Genomic DNA, 19817 nt, shown 5'->3' on the forward strand with positions numbered 1-19817 from the left:
GATCTACTCTTAGATCTCAATAGATCCCCCCTTGTTCCTTAGGGGGTTATTCATATTGCCAGAGTATTTCCATTGATTTTGCCTCATGATTGTTTTTCACTGTTGCCTCTGGCCGTCCTCAGAGTTGGGGAGGTGTCTCTCCAAGATTAGACCCTAGCAGGATCACTCTATTGTTGCTGGATCTTTGTAGGGAGTTACCCTGTAAAGCTCCTCTGGGGCTGCCCCAGCCAAGGAGTTCTGGTTGTGGGAGTAGCTCTAGAGTGTGACACACCCGGATCCAGCAACAGGGTGGGGGGTGGTGCACACGGTTCTGGGAGTGCCTGGCACCCAGTGACTTTGGCACAGAGGGCCCAAGGCTCCAGCAGTCTCTGGCCAGGAGAAGGGCTCCACGCAGAGACAGGGAGGGTTCCAGAGGGCACGCTGCTACCAGAGTCCCTGGCCAGACGAGCGGGCTGGTGTGGAGGCAGGGAGGGTACTGGAGGTAGGATGTGGGGTTGCGTGGCTCCTTGAGTTCCTGGTCAGGGTATATGGAGGCCTGGTGGGCACGGGTCACTGGTCGCGGCACAGCTCTTCTGGAGGTCTGGGCAGGCGCCGATCGTGGGTCAATATACTCACCTTTGATCCATTCACTTTTATACATGTGTTTGCTTCTTAATGATATATAAACACCTGTAAAGCAAGTACCCAAGGCAAGAATTCAGAAATTCTTGCTACTACTTTTGTGTTCCTACTTCATACTGCTTTATAATTCCCTTGCTGTAAAAATTATACTCTTAAACAATATATTATTGTTGTTTTTGAGTTTTGTAAAAGGGATATGATGCTCGTATGTATCTTCTGGAACTTTTTCCTTTTTTTGTTTCAATGTTATTTTTGATTCCTCTATGTTGTATATAACAGTAGTTTATTTTTATTGCTGTGTAATAATCACTGTGAACCACTGCAGTAACCCATTCTCCTGTCAGTGGGCATTAGTGTCTAGTTTAGTATTATTACAGGTTTGAGCATATCTGCTAGAGTGTCTAGTGGACACTAAAATAAATTGTCAATTTGAAAGATACATATATCATCACCTTTGTTAGATGTTGCCAAATTGCTTTCCAAAGGGTTTTCTCACCAGAATACAAGTAACCATTTTTATACAACTTTGCCCCAGCCCTTGGTTGAGATAAAAATTTTGTCAATCAATTTAGTCAATAGGACTAAAATTGGACTTTAGTTTACCTCTCCCTGATTACTGAGGCTGAGTATCTTTTCTTTTCTTTCTTTCTTCTTTTTTTTTTTGAGACAGAGTCTCCTTTTTGTCGCCCTCGGTAGAGTGGCATGGCATCACAGCCAAGAGCAACCTCCAGCTCTTGGGCTTAGGCGATTCTCTTGCCTCAGCCTCCCAAGTACCTGCAACTACAGGTGCCTGCCACAACACCCGGCTGTTTTTTGTTGCAGTTGCCCCTGCTGTTTTAGCTGGCCACAGCCAGGTTCGAACCCATCAACCCTTGGTTTATGGGGCTGGTGGCCTACCCACTGAGTCACAGGTGCTGCCTGAGTACCTTTTCCTTTATGTATTGACCTTTGCAGCTTTTCCTGCTGTGGTTTGCCAGTTCATACCTTGTCTTATTTTTCATGGATTGCTCATCTTTTGTATTATTTATTTGAAGGAATTGCTTTTAAAACTATAGATGCTCATCATTTATTTGAATTTTAGTTTGCAACTGTCTTTTCCCAGTCTGTGGCGTGATTTTTCTTTTTAACTTATCTTATTTTGAAATAGGATCTTGTTCTTTTGCCCAGGCTAGAGTACAGTGGTGCCATGATAGGTCACTGTAACCTTGCACTCCTGGGCTCAAGTGATCCTCCTGTCTAAGTCTCCTAAATAACTGGGACTACAGTAGGCACATCACCATGCCTGGCTAAGTTTTTAAATTTTTTTTTCGTAGAAATGGGGTCTTACTATGTTGTCCAGGCTGGTATTAAACTCCAGGTCTCAAGCAATCCTCTTATCTCTGCCTCCCAAAGTGCTGGGATTATAGGCATGAGCTACCATGCCCAGCCTTTTTATCTTTTGGGGGTAGAGGAGAAATTGTCTTCTCATCATACACAGTATTTACCCAGCTGAATCTCCTCTTATAGTTGACCTTTTCTTCTCTTCCTAGTCTTTTTATAAATAGAAATAATTATAAAAATCAGCAGCAGCAGATGTGTGTGGTAGGACTTGGAGGTGCAGCTGTTTTGTAAGCCTTTAGGGAGATTCTGCTGCCATGTGTTGGAAGCTGTATTTTTTCTTTCTTTTTTTTTTTTTTAAAGCATCCTTGATGCCTCCTTGTCTTCAGCATTGGGCCCATTTACCTGATCTGGATTTTCTGGTTCTTGTGGAAACTCTCACTCAATTGTCTATTATATGTATAACCAGCATAAATGGAAAACTTTATTTTCTGTCTATAATCCCTTCCTGTTCCCCCCACCTTGTTCATTAATTCACTGCAAGATTTTTGTGGGGTTTATTCCCACTCAGGCTTGGTCTTCATTATTTTAAGCTTTATTTTATTTTATTTTATTTTTTGAGACAGAGTCTGAAGCTGTCCCCCTGGGTAGACTGCTGTAGCATCACAGCGCACAGTAACCTCAAACTCTTAGGCTTAAGCAATTCTTTTGCCTCAGCCTCCCAAGTAGCTGGGACTACGGGCGCCTGCAACAACGCCCGGCTATTTTTTGTTGCGGTTGTCATTGTTGTTTAGCTGGCCAGGACCGGGTTCGGACCTGCCACCCTTGGTGTATGTATGTGGCTGGTGCCATAACCACTGTGCTTTGGGTGCCAAGCCGATTATATTAAGCTTTAAACAAGGAAGATTCCCAAGTTCATTTCTGCTGCAGCTAGTCAGCCTGACTGGGACATAGTGGAGGTGATTGTTTGCCTTACTGATTTTCTTCCTGTCTCTGACTTTCTATATTTTTCTTTCCCACACATGGGATTCACAGAGTTTTAGAAAATATTTTCCCACATCATTTATTTCTATCCCTTCTTAAACTATGGTTGTCAAAGAACGTCAGAAAGGCAAGTAGTAAAATGACTTTTTTTTTCTACAGGTCAAAATAAGGACTTCCCTGAATCTGAACATGCTTTAGGTGTGTGTTTGAAGGACGTACTACTAAACTATACCCGATAGAATAATGTTGTTCCCAAGAATTCGAAACTTTTGTAGTCGTAGCACACACACACACGTCAGTACACAGATTGGTCACTTCTGTGTATCCTCACTTTCAAAACATATTTTACTAGGACTTCTATTAGGTATCTTATTTTACACTAGTCAGCTTCTAGGCTCTCCTAGAAATAGTCAGTAATCTTTTTGTCTACACCAGACTCTATCGTATTCTTAGGAATCTTGCCACTGTTGGATGAGAATAAAAAAACCAACAAACCTGTGTAATCAACATGCTCTTTCTCTCTCCAAAGTGACAAACCTAATTGGTTTATTTTTTGTTTAAGAGTGAAAAGTTAGTTCCTTTTTTTAGCAGCAGAAAAGAAAGGGGGAGAAAGGGAGGCTTTGACATTTCTTTCCAGACATCCAAAGAAAGATTGCAGTTGTCTGGCACAAGCATCACAAGGGTTCTGATTTTGCAGCTTGGCAACATTCCTCCAACAGCCCCTGCCTGCAACTGCCGGTTCCCTGTTCCCTCTCCCTCATGCCTACTCACACTTTGCTGAAGACTGCTGCACATGAATGAGGGGTGAGAATTCAGAATTCCATGTGAGCAAACGGGGCCATGTCTAGGCAGCCCTCTTTCAAAGTTCCTAATGCAGGGGAGAGAAGGGACTGTAAGTGATGGATGGGTGAAATGTGGTGTCTAGGAATTCTTTTTGTTTGTTTGTTTTGAGGGTAGGACCTGGGCATAGACAGGGTCCAGTTGAAAGTGAAAGGTTCCCCACAAATTGCTTGCTGGGTGAAAGTGGGGGATTATAACTTTATATAGGCAGATGAAGCTGTTAACACCCAAGCACCCTGACAAATCTTATCTTCATTAATAGAGGCAGAAACAGTTAAATTCAGTGTCGCATACTAGACTTGAGTATGAAGTCTGCAGCATCACCTAGAGAGATTTTTTACAAATACATCAAACCTGAGTATAATCCAGCCTTAGCTCTGACTTCCAGTGTGTAGGCAATGGAGAGGACAGAGAAACAGTTTAAACAGTACTGCAGGGAGGCACTGGAGTGTGGCACAGTCAGCATCAGAGAAAAAATAGAAAGCAGGAGGTGGATACTTCTAGATGGAGCGAGCCATGCACAAATGCATCAGGTAGTTCTTATTTGGATCCTAATTTGAACAAATCCATTGTAAAAAGATACAGGTGGAAGAGTTGGGGTAAATTGAAAAATCCATGGGGTGTTAGATATTAAATAATGGCTATTTGGGTGGTGCCTATGCCTCAAAGGAGTAGGGCGCCGGCCCATATGCTGGAGGTGGTGGGTTCAAACCCAGCCCCAGCCAAAAACTGCAAAACAAAACAAAACAAAGGCTATTTGATAGCTATGATAATGGTATTGTGGTTTTAGGGAAAAAAAGTCCTGTTATTCTTAGAGATGTACACTTAACTCTAGAGGGGTCAGAGTCTCAAGCTTAGTTGAGTGTTCTCCACTGTCACGTTGTGTGTGGCTGACTCCATTTCTGGCTGTGTCTCCTCACAAGATTTTCAGGGTCATGTGATTCCTGGCCAAGAAATAAAAGCAAAATTGCTCCACACCCCAGTGGATTTGGACAAAAACTGGTAATAAAATCAGATACAATTACAAGAGAAGACACTGGGTCTATAAGGAGTTGCACACAAGAGTGCACACTTACTGTGCTGTGTCACTGTCATCTTACCATATTAAGTGGAAACCGTCACCACTATCTGGGCAGTTGGACATGTTTTATTGGGAAAATGTTTTTCTTTCTTCTTTCTGTATGTGCTTTGCGCTGGTTCAGTGATAAATATGAGAGATATTTTGTTGAGAAAAAAATAAAAATACTTCAGCAAAAATAGAAAAGTTGAAATAAGTACAGCCAAAAAAGTTAACATTTTTAAAACCGGTTTGTTAGAAAAATTTCTTTACTTTTTTTTTCTGAGACAGAGTCTTAATCTGTTGTCCAGGGTACAGTGCTGTGGCATCACACAGATGGAGCAACATCAGCTTCCTAGGTTCAGGTGGTCCTCCTATCTCAGCCTCCCAAGTAGCTGGGACTGCAGGTGCCTGGTTAATTTTTTTTTTTTTTTGATTTTTACTTGATTTACTTACTTTTTTTTTGAGTTTTACTTTGTCACCCTGGGTAGAGTGCTGTATCGTCATAGCTCACAGCAACCTCAAAGTTTTGGCCTCAAGTGATCCTCTTCCCTCAGCTTTCCAAGTACCTGGGACTGCAGGTGCCCACCACAACACCTGGCTATTTTTTAGAGACATGGTCTCAGTCTTGCTCAGGCTTGTCTCAAACTCTTGAGCTCAAATGGTCTACCCACCTTGGCCTCCCAGAGTGTTAGGATTACGGGCGTGAGCCATCACACCCAGGCAGAACATTTTCTTAGTAAAAAGATTAGAAGTAGAAAAAATTAAGAGTAGTATACTAGAAGATAATAGAAAAGGTAAGATTTTAAATCTGCAGTGGAGGAATTGGCCCAAAGAGCAGAGAGGTTGGCTCCAATAGTAGAAGGGAAGGAGAGTATGATCATGAGTCATGTGTGTGCAGTTCCCTGTGTCCCGCAGTGGGAAATGGAAATTTCATCTTTGATGGCTTCTGCTTCCTCTGTGATATGGAAGGCAGAGTCATCTGCTGCCAGGGGGTTGTAAGAAGGTCAGAAGACTGGAAAGAGAGCAAAGACACAGGCACTGTTGATACCAGGAGTGGAAACATGACCGAAGCTGCACAGTATTCCCAGGCACTGCTGAAGCGAGCTGAGTTGGTGATAGGAATTTATGGTAGAGCTGGCAGGCCCCATTGTTGATTCACTTGAGTAGCTGAGTTCATCCAAGGGTGTGACTTTGTCTATCCAGTGTGACAAGATAGAGGGGTGGGGGGCAGGGCTTTTGAATTGGTGAAATACTTTTTTTCTTTTTTTTTGAGATGGAGTCTTACTTTGTCGCCCTCCATAGAGTGATGTGGTGTCACAGTTCACAGCAACCTCAAACTCTTGGGCTCAAGCGATTCTCTTGCCTCAACCTCCCAAGTAGCTGGGACTATAGGTGCCCACCACAATGCCCAGCTATTTTTAGAGACAGGTCTCACTCTTGCTGAGGCTGGTCTCAAACCTGTGAGCTCAGGCAGCCCACCTGCCTTGGCCTCCCGGAGTGCTGGGACTAGAGGCATAAGCCACCGTGCCCAGCCTATTGGTGAAATTCTTGATGAAGTGCTGGACCTGGAATCTAATCTGGATGAGAAAGGACGTGCTGCCACCTCACTGTTTCTCACATTGGCCTCCTCATCTTTTTTCCTATGACTCTCGCCCCTGTCAAGGACTGCAGAGGGCTAGGATTTTTACCTACTTTACAGCTAATCAATTAACTCTTTCCTGGCTGCTGGCAGAAGATGTGAGACTCCTTGGTAAAGATTTTATGACAGCACAGCAGGTAGAGGGCCTGATGTTGGTTTGGCTCCCATACTCCTAGTCCCCAGGAGGTGACACAGCATCCCAAGGGGGTGCTGTGTGTACATGAGACTTGCCACGTTTATAGTAAGCAGAAGTGAGCCCACTCTCTGTCTCGTGGGAGATAACGTCTTATCCCTCAAGGTTGCTCCTTTTAAATTCATCCCTGAGAGATGGCCCAGGTGAGGCCACTAGGGCCTTGTGTTCTTGGCATTCCCAGCAGGTGTGTAAAGGAGCGCTTGGTGCCATGCAGATTGCCTCTCCTGGGAGTCCCTCATCCACGGAGCAGTGGTGGGAAAGGGGACCGCTTTGTCTTTGCCATTTCTATGCATAGTAGCTACATCCACTTGGGCATTCAGCCTGGAAAGTCTCACTCAGTTGGCACAGGCCATAGTCTGTCCCAAGTAACTCCTGCTGTAGCTAGCACCTGCTTTAGAGAGTCTTTGGGGTGGGGGCAGCAGTAAGGGTGGGTACCAGGTAGTTCTGAATGCACTTAAAAATTCTGAGACCCTCTCCCTCTTTCTGCTTTTCCTCCCACCCCATAACCTTAATTGTCATTAATTGTCCTCATATCAAAATTGAGTACATAGGATTCATGCTTCTCCACTCTTGTGATGCTTTACTAAGAATAATGTCTTCCACTTCCATCCAGGTTAATACGAAGGATGTAAAGTCTCCATTTTTTTTAATAGGTGAATAGTATTCCATGGTATATATATACCACAGCTTGTTAATCCATTCCTGGGTTGGACAGAGGGAGGGGGGTGGGGCCCTGGTGTGTGCCACACTTTCTGGGGGCAAGACATGATTGCAAGAGGGACTTTACCTAACAATTGCAATCAGTGTAACCTGGCTTATTGTACCCTCAATGAATCCCCAACAATAAAAAAATAAATAAATAAAATAAACTGTCATTAAAAAAAAAAAATTCTGAGACCCTTTAGGGCCCCATCCAGTACATCAAGAAAGTAGTAGGGCCCTAAACTAATACTGCTTGCTCAGGGTATTTTGGAATCCAGAAATAAAGAGGTGTCAAAATCAGAGTTCCCAGGACTTTTGGGCTGGGGATATCAAGGGCACTAGCGTTGTGATGGTAAGAGTTGCAGACCAGTGGGTGAGGGGTCAGAGACAGGTGACAACAAACCATCTCTGACCCCCTCCCGCAATTGGTATGTGACTGAAGAACTTGTGTGTTAGTTATCGTCAGCTTGTTTTAATTTTTTTGTGTGTGATTTTATAACTTTATTTGATGTGTCTGATAATCACGAGTTAATTCTCATCCACGTTGACTGTAGATTTTTGAAAGTAGTAACAGGTACATAGATAACCAAAGCATAGAGCTTGTTAGGTGAATCTTCATTACATTTTTCTGGACAACCACATACGGATATGGTATGGGACAGTCCTTATGCTTTTGGCCCAGATGGCTTTGTTGAGCCTGGTATCAATGCGCACATCTGGAGACCCCATCTCCTTCATGGCAGATTTCCAGATCTCTCTGAGTGCCTGTGGGGCATGCTTCCCGAAGTTCTTGTGAATGTTGATGGTGTATTCTCTGGTCACCACCTCATTGATGGCAGAATGGCCCTTCTTCTCGCCACCCTTCTTTGTGGGAGCCATTCTGCCAGGGCCAAGTGGAAAGGAAGCAGTTATCATCAGTTTGGAAGAATGATATTCCAGTTGGGTGCAATGGCTCATGCCTGTAATCCTGGCACACTAGGAGGCCGAAGCGTGAGGATTGCCTGAACTCTGGAGTTGGAGACCAGAATGATATTGCAGACTGGCAGTTTTTAATGTCACAAAATGAAGATAAAGTTAATTCTGAAATAACAGATCTTTTTTACCATAGTTGATGTGAACAAAAGAATATACACATTACATTCTCTTTTGTGGGAATTTGGAGTTGGGACAATCATTTTGGGCTACAATCTTGAGATAAAAAAATATACAGTTGGCTCTTATTCTTGAGAAGCAGAGAAAGTCATTCTGTAGAAAGGAAAAACAAAACACATATGAAGAGAAAAAGAAGACTGAGGTATCTTCCTGCAGTAGTAATATTCCTGGTTTTTGGTTCTGGAAATTATACTTAATCTTTAGATTGAATTTTCCTTTCTTTCTTTTTTTTTTTTTAGACAGAGTCTCACCTTGTTGCCCTCAGTAGAGTGCTGTGGCATCATAGCTCACAGCAACTTTAAACTCTTGGGCTCAAGTGATCCTCTTGCCTCAGCGTCCCAAATAGTCCCACAATAACACCCAGCTAGTTTTAGAGACTGGGTCTTGCACTTGCTCAGCCTGGTCTCAAACTCATGAGCTCAGGCATCCCACATGCCTCAACTGGGATTCCAGGCTTGAACCATCCTGCCTGGCCTTGCCTTTATTTCTTAAGCTATTTCAGGTTAGTTCACTTAGTAGAGACCAATAAAGCAAGCAGAGGCCTTCCCCTAGGGAGCTTACATTTCACTGGGAATGGCATTGAGCCTCATAGTAGACAAGAAGACAGGGCACAGGCCTAAACAGGAGAGTGGCTGGCCTGTGTGTGCTGTCAACAAAGGTCCCATTTACTGAGATGAGGAAGACGTAGGGGTGCAGTGGGGTTCAGTTTGAGGTGTCTGTTCAGACAAGAGGTGCCCTCTAAACTAATGCAAAGTATTTCTTAGTAGACAGTGTTGTGCCCAAGTCGCGGGGTACCCCTCATAAATCACCCGAAGACCAAGCCCGATGCAAAAGCAAGAGGTGGTTTATTCACAAGCCCGGGCCTGGGCTTCTCCGTTTCTGACGCAGCAGGAGAGCAGAGAAGCCCTGACCTCAGAGGGAAGAGCAGTTTTAAGGATACAGAAAGGAAAAAGGTAGGGGGCAATAGGGGCTTAGGGAACTAGACAGTGTTTGTCTTGGGCTGATTGCTTAGGGGAAAGATTTACTACTACTGGGGTCGAGGGTGGGTGCTGTTATCGTTCAGGGCAGACATACTGGAGCCGGGGGTTGGGGAGGAAGTAGGTTGCCTATCACCTTTGGTATGCAGCTGCAAATTGAAGGCTGTGGGGCAAAGTGGGGTCAGTGAAGGCTGTGAGACAAAATGGAGTTAGCTTTAACAAAATGGAGTTAGTTTGGTCCTTTCATTCCCCCCTTTTCTAGTGCATAGAAGATCCAATCATGGGTCTTCAGCAGGTTCTACGGGCCCTAGCTCTATGCCATCGCCAGTGAATCCACAGCTGAGGGGAGTATACTGTGCCCATAAAACCATTATTTGAACTGCGTTGATCCTGGATCGGATGAGGACTAGTAACTTGTTAATTATGCAGGGACCAAAAGTCAACAGTAGTAATAGGATTACAAGTGGGCCTGCTATAGTCGAAATTAAGGTTGTGAGCCAGGGGGATTTGCTGATTCATACCAGCTCTGGGACTGTTCCCGTTTGAGTTTCCTTTTACACAGACTTTCCCTTACTCATTCCATTGACTGCTTAACTACTCCCGAGTGATCAGCATAAAAACAGCATTCTTCTTTTAAGGCTGCACACAATCCACCTTGCTGAAGGAACAGCAAGTCCAGCCCCCACCTGTTTTGGAGCACTACTTCAGAGAGGGAAGTTAGAGATTCTTAAAGGTGGAAGATGGAATTTTTAATTCTTTCTATGTCTAAGTCTATTGCAGCATGCAAGGCACCATAGTTTTTTATCTTGGAGAACTAAGGATGAGATTCCTGTACCTGCCCCTGCTATGCTAAGTCCCATGAGCATGGCTAGGGTTATTGCAGTGACCAGTTCTCTTTTAATTCTATTAATTGTACTCATAACCGGCTCATATGCTCGGTACAGATCTTCTTCCGAATGATAGAGCAGCTTGGGGATGAGCTGTACTAATACACAAAAATCTAGGGTTAGGTTAAGAACTGCCCCATGTAAGCACAGGGTGACTCCTGTAGAGCAAGCCCACCAGGAATTGTTGGCGGGAATCACATACCCCGTTCCATCCCAGAAGAAAGTTTGATTGCATAAATGCTGGGGAGGGGGGCAGAGTTTTGACCTATACAGGTTCCTTGTCCTAGAATGGACTGTAAGGTGACTCATGGCCCGGACTGCTGCCAGCGGCAGTCACTAGCTTGGGAGCTGATTTTAGGTTTACTTATTAGGGTAATTCCCTCATAATAGGGGGGGTTTAGCTTCTACACACAACCAACAAGACTTAGTAAGGTCTGGTATGGAAGTGTTTAAAACCTGGTATGTAGCAGCAACTAATTTCCAAAGTGGATCAGGATCCGAGGTAGATGCAAATGTATTCGAGGTAGATGCAAATGTGTGGTTTAGAATCAAACCTTGAGTGCTGAGTGCTTGGCTTGGGGAGCTAGGGGAGTCAGAGGACTTAGGTGTGGCTACAGAGGGAGGTTTAAGCACCATGTTGGGGCCTACCGCAGCGAGCCTGTCATTACCTAGGGTGTATATGACTCTGAGTTGGAAAACAGCACCTGGATCTGTCTGAGCGGAGTTATACAATTGTATACCCCACAATTTGCCACGTTCCCATTCCACTGACTATTTTTCTCTTTCAGTGAAGTTGATGCTAAGCTTATCACATCTGGGGTTTTCTTCTGGGTTAGAGGTCCCCCTGACTTCATGGGAGGACATTTATGCTTTCACTTTATTTCAATTAAGTCTCCTTTTATAGGGGAGTCCCACCATATTTGCCCAGTGGAGACACAGCCCCATGACATACAGAAATAGTAATATGTTCCTCCACATTTATCAGGAAGGTGCGTGGGGCAGATATAAATCCACTTGGTCATTCTATGATGACACCAAAGTTTGGTGATGCCTAGTGAATCACGGAGGTCTACCATGTGCTCCGGGAACCAAGTACCTTTAGGGAGAATTCCAGAGGTTTGGTTGAGCATGGTTCCTGTGCCAGCATGAGTAGCCATGTTACTTGAATGATGGGGGTTGGTAGTGAGGGGAATAGACAATAAGGCAGAGCAAGTCAGTAAGTAATATACTTAGGGTAACCTCAGGGGTCCTGGCATTTCTGCAGCTTGAGTTTTAGTGGATTGTCAGTGTCCTGGCCGAGTTTCCACTGGGGGGTGGAGTCTTCTTTGGTGATGAATGGGTTGGCTAGGCAAGCATGTGTGTAATGTATCCAGGAAGTGATGCCGTCAACCTTGAGTGCGGTGGGGGAGCTAGAGGACTACCGTGTACAGGCCCTTCCACCGGGGCTCCAGTGCCTCTTGCCGGTGACGTTTCACATAACACCCAGTCTCCAGGTTGGAAAGCGTGCGGTTCAGGGACAGGTCCTGAGTGGTAGAGGGCTATGAGTCTCTCCCATCAGCTCGTTGTGCCTTTTGGTAAAAATGCAAAGTTGCTGCATAATCTTTCCAAGTTTTAAGGTGAGGATCCTCTGAGGGAAGGGCCTTGTAGTATACTTTAGGGATTATAGGGGGTTGCCTCTGAAAGAGAATTTCATAGGGAGTTTTCCCTATCAAGTAGGGAGAGTTTCACACCTGGTACAGGGCAAAGGGGAGGAGAGACACCCAGTCACCGCCAGTTTCCATGATTAATTTGGTCAGGGTCTCTTTTAGAGTGCGGTTCATCCGCTCTACCTGCCCTGAACTTTGGGGCCGATAAGCACAATACAATTTCCAATTAGTACCCAAGGCTTCTGCCAAACTCTGCACTATCTGAGAAGCAAAGGCTGGGCCATTATCTCACCCTATCTGATTAGGGATTCCAAACCTAGACATTATATCTTCTAATATTTTCTTTACTACTACCTGTGTAGTCTCGTTTTTGATAGGAAATGGTTCTACCCATCCTGAGAAAGTGTCTACGAAAACAAGGAGATATTTATATCCATATTTACCTGGCTTAACTTCAGTAAAGTCCACTTCCCAGTAGGTACCTGGCTCTGTTCCACGCTCCCTGGACCCTGGATTGTGGGGGCTAAATACACTGTTAGTCATAATACATACTTCGCAAGAAGCTATAACTTCATCAATTTTGGCATTTTGGTTTTGTATCTTGATTTTGGCATGGTGCAGCAAGTCTTTCATTTTGCGCAACCCCAGGTGGGTGGAGGAGTGGATTCTATTGAGGATTTCCTGTCCTAGTTTTGCCAGCACAAGCACTTTGTCATCACAGGTGACGTACCATCCATTGTACTTCTCAGGGGAGTGGGCCTGTGGGATCTGCTTTATCCATTGTAAGTCCTCCGGGGTATACTCTGGAGATAGCGGGAGTGTTGGGGGTCCAGGGTCTGGCAACATGGTAGTAGGAAGCTCTTGGGTAATTGAAGTGGATATAGTTTCGGCAACCTGGTTGGCTCGCCAGTTGCCTCTGGCCACAGGGGAATAGCCCCGCTGATGGCCAGGGCAGTGGATGATAGCTAGCTTCTGGGGAAGCCATAAGGCTTTTAGGAGGTTAAGTATTTCTTCTTTGTTTTTAATAGTCTTTCTTTCTGCTGTGAGGAGCCCTCTCTCCTGATATATTGCCCCATGTATGTGGGCAGTAGCAAAAGCATATCAGCTATCAGTATAAAGGTTAAGTTTCAGGCCTTTTCCCAAGGTCATGGCTTGTGTTAGGGCTATAAGTTCAGCCCTTTGAGCTGACGTTCCAGCCGGGAGGGGCTCTGTCCAAACAGTCTCATTCTCAGACACTACTGCCGCCCCTGCGTACCTGCATCCATCCTGTATGAAGCTGCTCCCATATGTGTACCAAGTGGCTTCTGCATCAGGGAGAGGCTGGTCCATGAGGTCCTGGCATGTGCTGTGGACCTGGGCCAGGATGTCAGCACAGTCATGCAGGGGAGCATCTAGGTCCAGTTCTGTCAGTAAGGTCGCTGGATTTAGAGAGGTTTTTGGCAGAAATCGTATTCGTGGAGGATTTATTAAAAGGCCCTGGTAGTGGGCGAGCCAAGCGTTGCTAACCCATCGATCCGGTGGCTGTTTGAGGACTCCCTCAATGGCATGAGGGGTCATGATCAACAGCTCCTGCCCTAAAGTCAATTTACTGCATCCTTAACCAGCAATGCAGTGGTTGCAATGATGCATAGGCATGGGGGCCAGCCTGCTGCTACAGGGTTTAGTTTCTTTGACAGGTAGGCGACCGGCCGGGTCCCGGGACCAAGCGATTGAGTAAGCACTCCTTTTGCTATGCCTTTGTGATCATCTACATACAGATGAAAGGGCTTGGTAATATCTGGGAGTCCTAGGGCCAGGGCCGAGAGCAAGGCTCGTTTTAGGGCATGGAAGGCTTTTTCTTGTTCTGAGCTCCACTGGGAAGGTAGGCTATCCCGGGTGGCCTCATAGAGGGGCTTTGCTATCTCCGCAAAGCCCGGAATCCACGGACGGCAGAACCCGGCTGACCCAAGGAACTCCTACACTCCTTGCTGTGTGGTCGGGGGGAGAGGAGGGGATTTTCAGAACTGTTTATTTTCTTGCCTGGGACAGCCACCACTGCCCATCTTTAAGGATGTACCCCAGATAACTCAACAGTTTGTTGACAAATCTGAGCCTTTTTGGCAAAGGCCCAGTATCCCAGAGCTCCTAGCGCAGGCAGCAAGTCCTGGGTGCCTTGGTGGCATTCTGCTTCTGTCTCGGCTGTGATCAGAATGTCATCTACATACTGTAAAAGAGTCAGGTGAGGGTGCTGCTGCCGGTACTCACTCAGGTCTTCATGTAAAGATTCATCGAAGATGGTGGGGGAGTTCTTGAACGATTGTGGCAGCCAGGTCCAGGTAAGTTGACCATGGATCCCTTGCTCTTCATCGTTCCACTCAAAGGAGAACATTTCCTGGCTCTGGGGGGCCAGTGGGTGGCTGAAGAAGGCATCTTTTAAGTCAAGAACAGTGTACCATATTCCATCAGGGGTGAGAGCACTTAATAGTGTATAAGGGTTTGGGATGGTGGGGTGAATGCCTAGTACCCACTTGTTGACCTCTCTTAGGTCCCAGACTGGCCTATAGTCATTAGTCAGTGGCTTTTTTACAGGCAACAGGGGAGTGTTCCATGCAGATTGGAAGGGCACTAGTATCCCGCTCTTAAAAAGTCTCCGGATGTGAGGCATGATGCCCCTCCAGGCTTCTTGAGACATGGGATACTGCCATACTTGTACGGGTTCAGCCATTGGCTTGAGCTCTACAATGACCGGTGGTCGGTGGGCAGCTAGCCCCACTCCTCCAGTCTCAGCCCAGGCAAGCGGGTAGGTTTTCAGCCATACAGCGATATCTGTCGGCTGATTGTTCTTAGGCTGCTGCTGGTGCAGTCTGTACTCATCTTCAAGTTGTAAGGTGAGTATTTGTATGGGACTCCCATACTGATAACTCTCAGAGTGGAGGGGACCCCAATAAATTTCCTAGTGGATACTGGGGCCCAAGACTTGGTCCTGACCCAGGACCACAGCCCTATGGATACCCGGAAATCATGGGTCCAGGGGGCCACAGGCATCAAACAAACTACCCGAAGAAATGTGGACTTAGGTATGAGCCGGGTATCACACGTGTTCATGGTTATTCCAGACTGCCCTTACCCCCTCCTTGGGCGAGACCTCCTAACTAAAGTAGGGGCTCAAATCATCTTCAAAGATGAAGTAGGGGCTCAAATCATCTTCAAAGATGAAGTAGGGGCTCAAATCATCTTCAAAGATGAAGTAGGGGCTCAAATCATCTTCAAAGATGAAGTAATCTGGAGATTACTCCCTGAGCCTGCGGCTGGAGTGGCCTCGTTGCCTGGCAGACTCGGAGGGATAGGTGCCCCCCGAGGTGAGGGTTGATAAGGAGGGGGAAAAAGCACTTCTGGATCAGTTCCTCCTTGGACTGGGGGAGGGGCAGCGGGTTCAGGAGACTTCTCCTCTCTCCTTCAAGGCTAGGAGCTTGGTCATTTCTTTGTCTGGCGGGGAAAGAAAAGGTTTTAACCATGGTAGCAGGCCCTCCACGAGGTCCTGCCAAGCAGTTATATATGGGATTTGATCCCAGTGCCTGGTCCCAGATTGGTAGACTATATCTTTGACCTGAAAGATAATGGGGAGATGAAAAGTGCCAGCAGGTGGCCATCCGACGTGTAATGCCGGCCATTCATTTCTGCAAAGAGTCACAAGTTTATATCTTGTGATTCACTTTGAAACCGTACTCTCCGGCTTTGTCTTTGAAATCCTGGAAATGAGCCAAAATTAGGGAAAGGGGTGTTGTCTGCATCTGTCCCATGTCGCCCTCTAAATATAACAAGACCCACACAAAACAAATAGCACACAAGATACTTCCGGAAAACAAGAGCCTGCCCTTGCGGGTTTCCAGGCAAAACTAAAAATGAGACAGTGGTGTAACTTCAGCCGGCAGTTGCGACCCGCCTTGTCTCTCAACCAGAGGAATCGTCTGGTCTTCTTGACCAGGGACTGGGAGTTCCACGTCCCAGTCTCCCATCCATGGGGCGTTTCCTCTCATACTGTGCCGGGGGTTCCATGTCCCGACTGTAGACTTAACAAACGAAACGAACACAGAATAGGACGAGACAGATAGACAATGCCGGCACACACGCACTCACCTCCGGAGTAGGTTCTCGGTGATTTTGGGGGGCAAATCCCAGACGAGCCCCCAAATGTTGTGCCCAAGTTGCGGGGTACCCCTCATAAATCACCCAAAGACCAAGTCCGATGCAAAAGAAGAGGTGGTTTATTCACAAGCCCGGGCCTGACGCAGCAGGAGAGCAGAGATGCCCTGACCTCAGAGGGAAGAGCAGTTTTAAGGATACAGAAAGGAAAAAGGTAGGGGGGAATAGGGGCTTAGGGAACTAGACAGTGTTTGTCTTGGGCTGATTGCTTAGGGGAAAGATTTACTACTACTGGGGTCAAGGGTGGGTGCCGTTATTGCTTGGGGCAGACATACTGGAGCTGGGGGTGGAGGAGGAAGCAGGTTGCCTATCAACTTTGGTATGCAAGCAGGTTGCCTATCACCTTTGGTATGCAGCTGCAAATTGAAGGCTGCGAGGCAAAGTGGGGTCAGTGAAGGCTGTGAGACAAAATGGAGTTAGTTTGGTCCTTTCAACCCCATTCCCGTACTGATACCCCATAATGCTGTCTTGAATACTACAACTTAGGATTTCTCTTCCACCCTGTGATCACATTCTTGCATAAAACACTTCAGTACATAATCTAGACCTACATTTACTAAGTAGCTTTAGATTCTAGTAGTAATTGATTATGTCACTTGAGTTTCAGAAAAACCAAAAAGAAGTTAATATGTCAGTATTTTAAAAGTAGATTAAGATGTGAATGGAGGACTGAATCTTTCTTTTTAATTAAAAAACGTTTTCTGTTTTTTTTACAGCTGCTTTCACTTGTTAATTCCTGAGGGAAATAGATTCAAAAGATGAGTGAACTGGAACAGTTGAGGCAGGAAGCAGAGCAACTGCGGAATCAGATCCAGGTAAAAATTTCTATTTTAAAATTTTAACACTTTTACTGAATATCAGCAATGAATAAAATTTGCTTGCTTATGGGTCTACATATATTAAATAATTAATCAGGTTAGAAATGGTCCTTTCCCCCCTTACCTGTGGACTAAGAACTAAAGTCTCTTTGTTTTCATCCTGCCTCTAAAGAACTTGCCACAATCTTTCCTAACAGGTACCAATGCAGGGGAATAGCCTGTGTGACCCTGGGCGGTTAAGACTGTATTTGTAATCTCAGTTGAAAGACAAACGTAATTCTTTTCTTTTCTAAAAAAAATTATTATAGGTACATAATACTTGTGTATCTTTATAGGATACAAGCATACAATGGGAATTAATCATATTAGGGTAATTGGAGTAGCCATCACCTCAAGCATTTATTTCTTTGCATTAAGAACAGTCCAATTCCGTGAATTCTGCTCCTAGAAGCTCTGGTGGTGGCTGCGGCTCTAGTTGGGCAGACGAGACTCCATGTGCTCCTAGCAGGCCGGTTGAAACCGTTGGCGGCTGCTGACTGAGAGGCAATGTTTGCTATCTTCAATTAGAAGGACTGAGTTTCAACAGGATGACTTTTTGACAAGACTTAAAACCTATCTTGGATAGAGGATATTTAACCATTTAGCTAAAAATAGTATTTTTTACATGCAATGCATGTGGTGAATCAATGAAGAAAATACAGGTGGAAGAGCATGTGTTTGTCTGCAGAAACTGTGAATGCCTTTCTTGCATTGACTGTGGTGAAGATTTCTGGGGTGATGACTATAAAACCGACATGAAATGCATAAGTGAAGATCAGAAGTATGGTGGCAAAAGCTATGAAGGTAAAGTGCACAAAGGTGCTACTAAACAGTAGGTGTGGACTCAGAAAATTAATGAATTAGTAAAGAAACCCAACATCAGCCCCAAAGTGAGAGAACTTTTAGAGCAAATTAATGGTTTTGACAGTGTTCCCAGGAAAAAGGCATAATTTCAGAATTTGATGAAAAACAGTTTAAAAGTTCGTAATGAATCAATTCTGGAGCAAGTGTGGACTATCTTTTCTGAAGCTTCCAGCACTGAGCCAGTCAGTAGGGGACAGGACCAACAGGCACCCAACCAGGTGGCAAATCCATGTGCAGAGAACTCTGCACCCTCCAAAGTGAGTGACAACCAGGAGAGGCCAGCAGACGCAAAGAAAAATAGAAGAGAAAGGAAGAGCGGCAGAAGAATCGGAAAAAAGAAAAGAAGGAACTAAGATTAGAAAACTGCCAAGAATCAGAAGCCTAAGAAGTGCAAAAAGGGGCTGGAGGCTGACCTTGGGGCTGACCTTGAAGCTACTGGGATGGGAGCCCTGGAGGCCAATGGATCAGTAAGAAAGAAGAGGTGCCAGGGCCAGCCTGCCAGGGAGGAGCCTGTGGGCGAGGAGGTGCTGCAGGTCACCAGAGGTAGGGGCCTCTCCCGCCAGGAAGAGGCAGAAACAGCTGCAGGGAAGAGGAAATGAAAGTTTTCAGAAGTTGAAACAAATTCCAAGAAGAAAAAGATGAAATTCTCAGGACATTCTGAGGGTGCAGAACTAGAAGACCATGTGGCTCCTGCAAAAGGTAAATTCAACTGGAAGGGAACTATCAAAGCAGTTCTGAAACAACCCCCAGACAATGAAGTAGCAATCAAAAAGTTAAGGAAAAAGGTTTTAGCTCAGTATTACATGGCAACAAGTGAACGTCACAGGTCTGAAGAGGAGCTTCTGGTCATCTTTAACAAAAAGATCAGCAGGAACCTTTAAGTTGTTACAGGACAAAGTCAAGCTTTTGAAATGAACATTTCTGTTTTTAAAAGTTGAATTCATTCTGTTGACTTCTTTTTCTTCATTGTTTATAAAATGTGTAATGAATTATAGCAACTCAAACTGTGTTTTCCAAAGCCACTGTTTTTAAGTTAAGGAAAAATTATATTTTTGGTAGAACGTTCATGAAAAAATAAAATATATTCTTGTCAAAAAAAAGAACAGTCCAATTCCACTCTTTTAGTTGTTTTAAAGTGTGCCCTACCCTGCTGCTGGTTAGACACATAAGTCACTTTGTTGTGCTATAAAATATTTCTCATTCTAATTAAGTATATTTTTGTATCATTAACCATCCCTCATAATTCTCTTATTATTCACGGGCCTGGAATCATGGATTTTTGGTGCAGTACAATGAAGTTGGTAGTAGGAAATCGTAATACACTAAGAAAATATTAATCTCTGCAACAGGTTGCAGAACAACACTAAAAATTATTAGTGGCAAAAGCAAGACATACCTAACATCTTTTACTTTTGGAGATCAACTCAAAAGAGTAAGGAGAATAAGAAACAAATAACAAGGCTCGGCGCCTGTGGCTCAAGCGGCTAAGGCACCAGCCACATACACCTGAGCTAGCAGGTTCGAACCCAGCCCTGGCCTACCAAACAACAATGACGGCTGCAACCAAAAAAAAAAAAAGAAACAAATAACAAGCTTTAACTGAAAGGCACTTTAGCCGTACGAGGATGGGGAAGATTAGCCAAATGCAGTGAAGCAGCTGAGTGCTGGAGGCTCTGAGAGGAGGTGCCTTTTTACAAATCTCACTCCAAGTAGGGAGCATTCTCTGGGGACTGCACCAACAATCCCTTCTTTGGAACAATGGAAAGCAGATGCTTCCCTGGATTTTGTTAGCACTGAAGGGCATCAAGGAAGGCGGAGCTAAAATGAAAGGATGTAGGCCTGCCCTCTTATAGGAAACCTGCTGGTGGGAGAAAGAAACTCTGAAACTTTCCCAGG

The 19817-nt window shown here is 45.0% G+C and overlaps 1 protein-coding gene and 2 pseudogenes across 8 annotated transcripts in view; 2 read left to right on the forward strand and 1 right to left on the reverse strand.

Moving 5' to 3' along the window:
• The window catches only part of GNB4 (G protein subunit beta 4), an 87795-nt gene that overhangs the window by 32438 nt on the left and 35540 nt on the right, over window positions 1-19817 (forward strand). For 6 of the 8 annotated variants that reach the window (XR_008374895.1, XM_053564778.1, XM_053564780.1 and 3 more), the window contains one exon: window positions 16917-17015. Coding sequence is in view for 6 of the 8 variants with exons in the window: in XM_053564778.1 (XP_053420753.1) it covers window positions 16959-17015 (57 nt within the window). In the remaining 2 variants the exon portion in view is untranslated. Of the gene's footprint in view, window positions 1-16279; window positions 16355-16916; window positions 17016-19817 lie in introns of those variants that run through there. The other 2 variants (XM_053564781.1, XM_053564785.1) reach the window with 2 other exon arrangements.
• LOC128567501 (60S ribosomal protein L31-like) lies at window positions 7878-8244 on the reverse strand (annotated as a pseudogene).
• Window positions 17368-18836, forward strand: LOC128568086 (cell growth-regulating nucleolar protein-like; annotated as a pseudogene).

The sequence above is a fragment of the Nycticebus coucang genome, chromosome 16, assembly GCF_027406575.1.
Source record: "Nycticebus coucang isolate mNycCou1 chromosome 16, mNycCou1.pri, whole genome shotgun sequence".
NCBI lineage: Eukaryota > Metazoa > Chordata > Mammalia > Primates > Lorisidae > Nycticebus > Nycticebus coucang.